This window comes from Lycium ferocissimum, chromosome 1, assembly GCF_029784015.1.
Source record: "Lycium ferocissimum isolate CSIRO_LF1 chromosome 1, AGI_CSIRO_Lferr_CH_V1, whole genome shotgun sequence".
NCBI lineage: Eukaryota > Viridiplantae > Streptophyta > Magnoliopsida > Solanales > Solanaceae > Lycium > Lycium ferocissimum.
Window position 1 is genome coordinate 19,171,630 of NC_081342.1, and position 11,951 is coordinate 19,183,580.

Consider the following 11,951-nt stretch of genomic DNA (forward strand, 5'->3'; position numbering starts at 1 on the left):
TTAATAAATAATGAATCTTCCTCTTTGTTATGTTTGATTATTTGTAGATTCTAGTGAGAGTTAGGAGCAATCTAAGCGACCTAGGGGTCCCACTATGATGCACTCAAAGTTGGGTAAAGAAGATGGAAATTTACATATTGAATTGAATGGATTTGACCAAGTTATTGGGCCAGAAGCAACTAGATTGAGTTCAAAACTTGGTGTGCTAGCACGAAATGGCCGTTTAGCGCCATTGAATCATAAAGATTGGAGACCTGTGCCTGATATGTACAAGGATATAATATGGGCTCATACTGAGGTTCTTAGTATATCACAACCTATATGCTAAGATGTTTTTATTTTTATATTTATTCCTATATAAATGAGTTGTGTGTTAAATATATATGTAGGAAAATACTGATGCAACTGATGATATGAGACGTTATTTGATGATGTCATTTGGGTCTAAATTGGAAGAATGGAAGCATGACGCAAAACGCAAAGGCTATGACCCGTACAATACTGATCTTGAGCGCTTAGCTCATCGTCCAGACAGGGTTGTGGAAGATCGGTCGCGTTCATTAGTTCATTATTGGAGCTCAAATGATGCAAAGGTATTCCTCCATTAATATCAAGAATCATTTTCTACGGCTCCTTGACATATTTTTTTGGATATTCCTTTTATATATTTAATATTGTTTCTATTCTCTAATATATTCTCTAATATATTGTTTTATTTAAATTTTATAGGAAAAGAGTGAGAGAAACAAAGAAGGCCGAAAAAAGTCAACTATGCCACACACATCGGAAAGAAAAAGTCATTCTCAAATTATAGATGAAGTATGACATAATCACTGTCTATTTTATGCAATTTATATATTAAGACTGGTCTCCTTGAATGTTTTATGGCGATATCTTACTATTCAAATAGATGACGAAGAAGAATAAGGGTGTAAAGCAATTATTAGAAGCAATCTCTTTTTAAATTTATTTCACCAAATATAAAAAAAGTAGCTTCCAAAAATGCAATATTCAATACCGGCGAAAACTATATTCAACGTTGAATAGAAAGATAGGTTTCAGTCCAATTAGCTCTAGCTAATCCTAGGCACATTCCCTTCTCCAGAAAGCCATAGTATTTCACAAAAGTAAGTTGTCCCAGGCACTTTGATCTGTTTTTGAGAATGAAACTCTTTCATGACCTGAAAAGAGAAGTTGAATGTTCATTCCAGAAAGGAAAAGACTTAGTTGCAAAAAAATCTCACAATATTTGAGAAACCTTTAACTCAATTCATATCCTTAGCAAAATGTATCTGTTGCATCTTAATTTTCTTGTTTCTGCTACTTCTGTTGCCTGTGTAAGAGTTGTCTTTAGATAGTCAATGAAGGAGTTATGAATACACATCAAGTTCTAGCTTGCATTGACAAAATTTGCATGCAACAGTCAAGCGACAACTACATGCAACACTATAAAGAAGCTAAAAAGTCGTGCTCATCAATTATGTAGGTCAGATGCATCTTATCCTAGAATTTTTGGCGAAATTATGTTGTCATAATAGTTTCTCAATATGACGCTGAAAAGTTGCAAGAGTAGTTTCCCTCTATTTCCTGTCCTAAAATATTACAGTAAATAGAACATGTGGCCAAATTTTCGTCTAGTTCTAATTATAAAGGGACCATAAGCTTTAGATTGAAAAGAAATCCTAAGTGTAACACCTCAGACCTTTAACTTAAGCTTTGACCATGATTTTAGACCTAGAAAATCAGATAGAGAATGTTGGAATTGAAAAATTCTCTACAGTTATCAGATGGGAATTTATGCCCCAGATTTACAGACCGTATTTCAGTACACGGCCTGTATTTCAAAATTGTAAAACGTCATCCAAATTCACTGTACATTCTGGAATTTTTCTTGGAAATTATATTGTTAATTACGGATCGCAATTTCGTTTACAGCCCGTAATTTTGATCGTATTTGAGGAGAGGATTAAGGCAGTGCTTCTGTTTTTTGGAACATGATTAACTACGGTCCAGAATACAGACCGTAATTTGGAATACGGATCATATTTTGGTCAGTGTTTCCCAACCCGCACCAGAACCTATAAATACCTGGTTTCAGTTCTAATTGTTATTTTTACAAGTCCCTAAACCCTAGAACGACCTGCTCTTCTCCTCCAAGCTATCCTAACCTATTCCAAGTGGATTAAATCACTTGTTCATCTAACCTAATTAGGGAAACATTATTCTTAACCTAGGGTTTTCAAGAAAACCCATATTCAAGGTTTGAGACACAAGCTTTTGGGATTCTTCTCAAAGTTCAGACTTTTGTTGTGGATTGTGAAGCAGTTAAGGTATCTGAGGCTAACTATCTACGTTAGGGAACATTTATGATTCTCCCTAAGCCTTATTCTACATGCTTATCACTAATTTGACTTATAATACAGTTTAGCCCTACTTTCTTGAATAGTTGTAGAACTGTTATCTTTTAGGGTTATAGTTTCATAATTCGTTCATGGTGATCACTTTGAATAGCATGAACTCAGTACGTAATCATTATAGACTTGTGTATTGACATCACATGAGTCTCAGTCAGTGTATAACTAATTATTTGCATGAGTCCCATAATCAGAAACGATATTATCATGCTATGTACTATAGCCGATCTCAGAGCCTCTTTTGTTTTCATTAAGATTAAGACGTACGAATGCGAATGCACATCCGAATGATTAAGATGTTGTCTCTAAGTACGAACAACTTGAATGATTAAGGTTGTTTGTTTTCAACATACGAATGTGCATAATGTATTCATTTAAACATAATAAATATACAATTCAAATAAAAAATAACTAAATATCAGAAAATAAATATAATAAAATAAAATATTATTTGATAAAAAATGAAACACTTATATTCATTAGTAATAGTGGAGATGATTTGTAGTCGTGGTGAGTGATGAGTGGAGGTAGAGGGGTGGTGGGTGGTTGGGCTGAGGGGTGGGAGGTAGTGGGGGTAGTGTGGAGCGGGGGTTGGTGGTGGGAGGTGGGGGTTGTGGGGAGTGAGAGTGAGGGTGGGTGGGGTGGGGTTGGTGGGGGGTGGGTGGTGTGGGGTGGGATTGGGGTTGGTCGGGTGGTGGTGGTGGGGAGTAGGGGGTTGGAGTGGAGGGTGGGTGGGGGTGGGGTGGGGTTGAGTGGAGGGTGGGTATGGTTGAGGAGGAGGGGTGGGGTTAGAGTGGAGGGTGGGTGGTGAGATGGGGTTGAGGGTTGGGGGTGGGGTTGGGGGTAGAGCTTGCGGTAAAAAAAAAAATCATACAAGAATACCTCTTAATGATATTAAGACTTGGTTTAAGATCTTAATGATTAAGACCTATTCAGACCCAATAAGTGCTTAGATCTTAATGCAAACAAATGAACTTAATAGCTTAAGGTCTGAACCATTCAGATTCAGACCTCCAATAAGTGCAAACAAATGAGGCCTCAGTCTTGTAAATTGTTAATGTTGAACACCTGTATCTGTATTTTTAGGCCCTAGGCCATAGTTTATGCATACGTATTGCTTGGGCCTGAGGCCACAGTTTTTGTGCACATTATTTGAGCCTTAGGCCACAGTTATTGTCACGACCAGAGCTACGGGCCATGACGGGTATCCGGGGCTAACCACCGAACACCGCTCATATTACTACTTATCTGCTCTTATTCATAACATATACTCATAATCATAGAAATCTATCACCATTTGAAACATATTTACTTTTATAAACATAAGCCCTTCGGCTATCAAAATAATAATATATACATATACATATACATACACATATACATGAGGACTATGGGACCATAATACCCACACATGCGTATCTACGAGCCTCTACTAGAGTACTAGACATATGGACGGGACAGGACCCCGTCATGCCCAAAATATATGTACACAAAAATGCTGTCTCAAAATAGCACCTCGAGAATAAAGGAGGGCTCACCGTCGATCTGTGGATAGCTCTATGGATCGCACCGTCTCCTTTTGTCTACCGTGGGCATGAACCACACGGCGTCAAAGAAAAGGACGTCGATGAAATATGCGAGTATGTAAAGCATGAGCAATAATGATACGTGATAGGAACATAAGGGATAGCATAAAATAAAAGAACTGTCCATTTCTCGTAGTACCTTTTTAACAGTTGTCGTACATCCTTACCCCTTTATTCCTCTGAAGATACACTTATCACATTCACATACTCATATATATACAATAGTTCGTAATGTCGTACAATTATGTATTCAACTATATGGACTCATTATCACTTGTACTCGGCCCTCCCGGGACTCGATGATATTCGTACTAGGCCCTCCCGGGCTCGATGGTTTCCATACACACATATACAAAAAAAGTACATAAATGAAATCAACATCTTCCTTAACATTATTATACGTCACATAAGCATATCATGATCTTAGCACAACTAATTATCATCTCGCACTCATCATAACACATACATGTACATATCATAGCGTCGTATCTGTTTGTACACATTTGAACATTATCCGTATTCGGCCACGTGGGGCTCGACAATATCCGTATTCGGCCACGTAGTGGCTCGACAGTATCCGTATTCGGCTACGTAGTGGCTCGACAGTATCCGTATTCGGCCACGTAGTGGCTCGACGGTATCACATATATGTCTGCCGTACCCGGCCATGACGAGACTCGGTATGTCTCTTATCATCACATGTATCTCATAAGCTTATTATAGCTTTCCATAAAACATGTATTTAAATCAAGGACAATCTATTAAAAATAATATCATTTCCATGACGTGAACTTCATAACATATACCGTATACTTACCATTATTATTCATCACATATGCATATACATCATCATACCACTCATACATCATCGTATCAACCATGCATCATCATAGACTCGTCATTATTAATCGCTTCGTAAGCATATCATGGCACTATCATAATCGCTCATCATAATTCATCATAATGCATGCATGGGACTCATGGACGATTATACTTTATCGGGGTGACGTAGGGTCGTGAACCCCCGATTACATTATGGAGCATTCATGAACATTCCACCTCACCTTGAAGGAATTAGCACATAAGGTGAGCGATTACAATAATCGACATCAATGGACTATGGATAGCTTCATTAGCTTTGTAGGGACATCATATCATAACTCTAGAGTCTTTAGACTTTAGCTTATCATCGTCATTACCGTGCTCATATCGTATCTCTTGTCTCATACAGCTATTCATGAACGAGGACTCCTAACTTTCTTGAAGATAGGAAATTCATAAGGAAGGAGGAAATTCATACATAGGATTCATGCCTTAGGAAAAAAGGTTGAGCTTTACATACCTTTGTCGTTTAGTTACTCTATTGCTTGCTCGTTCTCCTTTTATGCTCACGTCTTTACCTTCAAGAGAGTTCGTGTCGTCATTAGCTCAGCAATTACAAGAACGTGCTTCTTAAGGCTAAAGAAAATTGGGCAGCGTTTCCTTTGTTTATACTACTTTCCGCCATATTTCATATCAACTCCCAACATTCATAATAACAATCACAATACCGCTTGCAACAATCGTCATTCATTTACATTATTTGCATTCTACGACTTCATTCCAATTCTTCATAATCATGACCAAAGTCCATCATGGCATTCTTTCACATATAATACTCATTCCATGTTCCTAAATATCATTTATAACATGTTTATAATCTCAACATATCCATTTTCATGATTCATTTCAACTACTACTCAACATTGACACTATTCACCCATTTATGACCCATTTTCTATACTCATCTACAATCCATTTGTTTCAACTTACTAATACTTCAAATAACATAGAAAGATCATGAAACTCACCTTAGATGATGGAGGAACAAGCCTTGGCGGATAATACACCTTTTTCACCAAAACCCTATTTCACTTTTTCTTGGAATTTCTTGGTTTGGATGACTTTAGAGCGGTTTCATACACTTGATTCACTTCATTTCTTGTTATTGATCTTTGATTCTCTTGGTTTTCTTGTGGATGAAAAGTATGGAAGGTTCTAGAGGTCTTGAGAGATGAAAGAAGTTGATGAAAATGAAATAAATGAAGTGGGCATCACATATAAAGACTTAGAACATTTCAGTCGTCGGGAGCTCCACGGACTGTTCCATGGTCCGTGGAACAAGGTGCTTGGCGTGTGGTCGTGATTCACGACCAGCCAGCCATCTTCTCTGCTGGCTGTTCCACGGACAGATCCACGGTCCGTGGATCATGATGTTGTCCGTGAAACAAGGTCGTGGAACTCACAGTTCCACCGGAGTCGTTCCCGTCGTTTCGTTTGATCTCCAATCCTTATGGAACCTTCTTAGCACTTCTTCAACACTTCATTAGTAACCTAAGGGACGTTATAACTCTTCTCCAAAACATCCTTAAGGCATCATAAACTCAATACTCATAATTTTTGCCCGACACACTAACTTATAACCCGCTTTCCTTAACAACTTTCTTTCTTTAACTCGAATATCTTTGGAAATCTTAATTAGGATCATCAAATACCATTTCTTACTTGTCCAAACCTCATGTACATCATGCCCCTTGTCAGTCTATTCACTGTACGTTAAGGGGGAATTTCCGAGGTGTAACAGTTATATTTACAGCTTTATAGGTGATTCTTCATTCAGAACAGGGAGTACTCCAGACTCTTGCTTTCCTGTTTCGTTTAGTTTTAGTTTCAGTACTTATATTCTTTCTTTCAGTTGCTTTGCACACCAGTACAATTCAAATGTGCTGATGTCACTTTTATTGCTTGGGGAGATGCAGGCAACGATATACAGGTTGACGATCCAGCTAGCTATGACCTGCTCGTATTAGCTATTGGTGAGCCTCAATTCCTCCGGGGTGTTATCCTGCTTCAGTCTTCCCAGCAGTTAGACACTTATCTTTAGAGGCTTCATAGATATAGTCTAGTTAGTCAGATATTAGCAGACTTTTATGCTTTAGCCTTGTTGGCTATTTATTCAGATGTTCTAAACTTAAACCAGTATTTTCGCATTTATATATATTTTTTCAGCCAGACTTTTTAGTAGATCAGCATGTGTTAGTTTATTCCTTATTATTGCATGTTTTGATATCATGTGCTGATTCAGCCACCTATAGCTCGCTCGGTCACATGCAGTTAGGCACCGAGTGTCATATTACGCTCAGGCCATGGTTCGGGGCGTGACACTAAGGGTAGTTGTGCTTGATAGTGAAGAATGCAAATGTTTGTGCAAACAAAATGAGAAGTTTAAGCCATACATGTCCGGAATAGTATGATCGAATTCGAAGGTTCCCATCAACCATCACATTGTATTTCAGATCCATTGTACTAACTGCATACCAATTGCAAAAAAAGTTAAAATAACACATATCAATGTAGAGACGAATAATAGAGGAGAAGAGGTAGAAACTATTATCAGGATTGTTCTGCAAATCCATGTCACAAGATTTTCAAAAGAACACCTTAATTTTCCAGATAATTCATTGGTCATTTTCCCCAAAGTTTTTTTAACATTCTAAATCTCTATAAGAAGGAAAACAAGGGAAGGAAAGCAGAATCCACATTTAACCAAAAAAAAATGAATTTGAAGCTTTAGTTTGCTAATTCAATACTCTTGAAGTAGCTTTGTAAAACATTGAATTCTGATAGCCTAATATACAATCAATTTATGTTAGCAGAGAAGTCATGTAAAACATACCAATAAACCCTCAAAAGTCACATAACCCTTACTTTTCCTCAACCTAGTTCTCAGTTCTCACAGATGAAAGCTTGTAAGAATCAATGAAAATATGTTAATAGTCCAAACATGCAAAGCTAAGGTCTAAGGAGAATTATATATGCATTATTTGCTACAAAAGACCTGCTAAACTGCGCAAGTTCTTCACCATAATCCTGTCATCTATCCATCTTTGAAGGTTTTTGGTTTTTATTGTATGTTTGTCTTTTTTTTCATTTCTTATCTGATAGAAAGATAAACTTCAGCTATGCACGAAGCTAGTGCCAAAATGTACAGCAAATACGATTTTCTTAAGTCTCTAAGAAAGGATTAAAAACTCTCAATTCTCATGTCTATAGAGAGTTGAGAAAATCCAAAAAGAATGTTTACATTCTGGACATCTTTCAAATTATACCAGAAATACAAAAAACTATAATGATTTGAATTAAATACATGTTAAGGCCCGATAACTATTTTCACAATGCCTATAATTTCTATCCACATTGTCCAAAAATGCACGAAGGAAACTTATGTGCCAGTGAATGAGATATAACATCCCATCAAGTATCAACATCTCAAACAAGTTAAATACGTTGGTACAAATGGTCAAATCAGCATTTAGCATTGCAAGCCTATTGGAGCACAACTGTATTCTGGATAAAAACTCTTATAACAGTACTAACCAACAAAAATTATTTATGACACAAAGCTTATTAGCTATAACTCTTCTTTCATTTTTTTCTTCACTTCTCAACCTTAGCATCGAGCTTATTCTACAACTAAAAGAACTAAACAGATGATAAGAGCACAACGGTAGGGGTGAATGAGTATTGGCTATAGCACATCATAAAGTGCTATTGTTTCCTTAACAGAGGTAAAAAGGAATGTCTCCTCCTTTTGATTTCCTAACATTAATGCAAAACCAATTTGTTTATAAAAAATAGAAAGTTTGCACCAATATGATTGTGAACTGAAGTTATGTACCTGCAAATCATCTTCTATTTCTCTCCTTTCACGAATAGATTAATCTTGGCCAAGTTATCTTATGTTAAACTATGTTGCTTGGAATATTCACCTTGTTTATTTATTTCTCACCAATTATGTGTTGGGAATAAAAATAGACCCGCAAAAATAATATTCACGGTATTAGTGATAAACTCGGAACACTAACTTATGGTTAAATTAGCAAGAATAAAATGCGGCAATAATGACACCAAGATTTTACGTGGAAACCCTTCTGAATAAGGGAAAAACCACGGCCAAGAGGAGCAGCCGATATCACTATAGCAAGGAATTTTACCTTTGTGTAGTAACGAGTATAAATACTCCTAAGACCACTACACCCACAAAAGAAAAACACTCTTTTGATTTTTTCCACCTTACTACAATATCACTCACACTCTATTTTTCTTCACAGACTATTTTCTTACAGTCTATGGAATACCTCACTTTGCTCTCACTCAGATGTATTGTCTGAGATTTTCTTGGTGTCATTCCAAATGAAGCTTAGAACTCTATTTATAAGCTTCGACGCGTGACGATAACCCGCGTGAACAGTACACCGCGTGAACAGTAAACCGCGTGAACAGTAAACCGCGTTTTATACGCGTGAACAGTACCACGCGTATTTACTATTCAACTCTGGTGGGCCCCACATGTCTGAGGGACCTACTCAACAATTCTCCCCCTCCCGACGACATGGGGAAGAATGTTCTTGTGAATCACGAGAGCTCATACCGGCTAGCTTGGAACAAACTTCAAGCTTTTGCCTTGAGACCGCACTTTGTCATCATATCGGTGCATTTCCATCTGTGTGGATTTTCTTCAACTGGAATCTTTTTGTCTCCGTAGCATCACGAATCCAGTGATATCTGACATCAATGTGTTTTGTTCTCGCATGGTACATCGAGTTCTTGCTCAAGTCTATTGCACTCTGACTGTCGCAATAGACAATATACTCCATTCTTGCAATCCAAGTTCTTGAAGGAATCTCTTGAGCCATATCATTTCTTTGCCGCTTCGATGTGCAATATACTCCGTTACGGTATGACGGTGCGACACCTACACGCAACTTTGCGCCATGATATAGCTCCCCCTGAAAAAGTAAACAGATATCTGATAGTGGATTTTGTTATCGAGGTCACTGCCATATCGAGAATGTGTAGCCCTTCAAAATTGGATTTGATCCTCCAAAACACAAGCATTCATCGAGCTTCCTTTTAGATACACGAGTATCACTTGTGACTTCCCAATGCTCTTTCTGGATTTTCGAGAAATCGCTAACAATACCATTGCGTGAGCAATATCGGTCGAGTGCATACCATTGCATACATCAAACTTCCGACGGCGAGAGAATAAGGAATCTTGGCCATTCTCTCTTTTTCCTCCGTTGTTGTAGGACACATCTCTTTGCTCGGTTTCGGATGACCGGGGAGGGTGTGCTAACACTTAGCATTCTTCATATTGAAGCGCTCTAGTACATGTTCTTTGTACCTTTCTTGTGACAAATAAAGCTTTCTTTCATCTCTTGAACGGTAATTCTCATGCCCAAAATACGCTTAGCATGACCCCGAGTCTTTCATTGCAAAGACTTACTCAAGCTGTTCTTCAACTCGTCGATCACGGAAGCATTCTTGCCTACAATCAACATATCATCCACATATAGCGAAGGATGATAAAGTCATCATGAGAAAATCTTTGTACAAACACACGCATTGATCTGAAGAAGTCTTCTTGCAGCCTTGCTCCCCATAACAGACTCAAACTTCTTGTACCAGCGTCCGGGAGCTTGCTTCAATCCATATAGACTCTTCTTAAGTTTGCGTACAAAATTTTCTTTACCTTTTTCCTTGAAGCCCTCGGAGTTGTTCCATATAGATCTCCTCTTCTAAGTCACCGTGAAGAAAAGCAGTCTTCACATCCATCTGCTCAATCTCCAAATCAAGACTAGCAGTCAAACTAAGAACTGTCCGAATGGGGGACATTTTCATGACAGGAGAAAATGTTTCATCAAAGTCAATACCTTTCCTTTGACCAAATACCTTAACAACCAATCTAGCTTTGTATCTGGGCTTCAATTTGTGTTGTTCTTCGACTTTAACTTTGAACACCCATTTGTTCTTCAAAGCTCTCATGCCCTTAGGCAATTTCACCAACTCATAAGTATGGTTCTCATGCAGAGATTTCATCTCGTCTTGCATGGCTTCGATCCATTGATCCTTGTGCTCATCTTCCATGGCCTCTCGCCTTAACATTCGAGTTCTCCCCATCGGTAGAGTAATACATACTCATTAGGTGAATAACGGGAAGAAGGAACATCTTGTCTAGTAGACCTTCTAAGTGGAATATCTGAGTCATCCACGACTTCATGAGTAGAAGCATCTACCTCATCAATAGCAGCATCGTTATCATCATCAACATGCTGTGATGCGGGACATGATTACGGGCATCACCATCGTCATCGAGCCCACCAACGTCATCAACATTTGTATGAGGGACTTGATCAAGATTAACTAAACCTTCAGAACTTGAAGATTTTATCTTCTCCGTTTTGTTAATATCTTCAATGGTTTGATCCTCCATGAAGATAACATCACGACTTAACATGAGCTTATTATCAATTGGATCATATAGCCTGTAACCAAACTCATCAAAGCCATAACCAATGAAGATGCACTGCCTTGTCTTGGCAGTTAATTTTGACCTCTCATCTTTAGGCACATGTACAAAAGCTTTACAACCAAACACTTTCAAGTGGTCATAGGAAACATCCTTGCCATACCAAACTCTGTTTGGAACATCACTTTTCAAAGCGCCGCGGGGATAGATTAATAACATGTGCGGCGGTCAACAATGCCTCACCCCAAAAGGAATTCGGCAACTTTGCTTCAGAAAGCAAACATCTAACTCTTTCCATCAAGGTCCTGTTCATCCTCTCTGCTAAACCATTAAGCTGAGGAGTCTTAGGAGGAGTCTTCTGGTGTCTGATACCCTGTTGCTTGCAGTATTCGTCAAACGGTCCACAATATTCACCAGATTATCGGTACGAATACCCCGACTTCTTTCCGGTTCTCTTTCAGCGGGCACTGAAAGCTCAAAGACACCCAACACTTGGTCTTTAGTCTTTAAGACGTAGACCCAAAGTTTCCTTGAGCAATCATCGATAAAGGTAGCAAAGTAAAGTGCACCCAAAGTCATTGTCTTCGTTGGACCACATAA

At 38.2% G+C, this 11,951-nt stretch overlaps 1 protein-coding gene across 1 annotated transcript; it reads left to right on the forward strand.

Moving 5' to 3' along the window:
- Positions 1-51: 51 nt before the first annotated feature.
- LOC132051487 (uncharacterized) lies at positions 52-914 on the forward strand. The gene is made up of 3 exons (XM_059442578.1): positions 52-298; positions 390-593; positions 730-914. Exons 1-3 carry the CDS (start codon positions 95-97, stop codon positions 823-825), a joined length of 504 nt encoding a protein of 167 aa, XP_059298561.1. The 5' UTR covers positions 52-94; the 3' UTR covers positions 826-914.
- Positions 915-11,951: the final 11,037 nt, after the last annotated feature.

Bases quoted from the DNA above. Each gene is read 5' to 3' on its own strand.
- LOC132051487 (XM_059442578.1), top strand. From the start codon at position 95: ATGATGCACTCAAAGTTGGGTAAAGAAGATGGAAATTTACATATTGAA. The intron at 299-389 runs GTTCTTAGTATA...ATATATATGTAG, and splicing joins TAATATGGGCTCATACTGAG to GAAAATACTGATGCAACTGA. The intron at 594-729 runs GTATTCCTCCAT...TAAATTTTATAG, and splicing joins GGAGCTCAAATGATGCAAAG to GAAAAGAGTGAGAGAAACAA.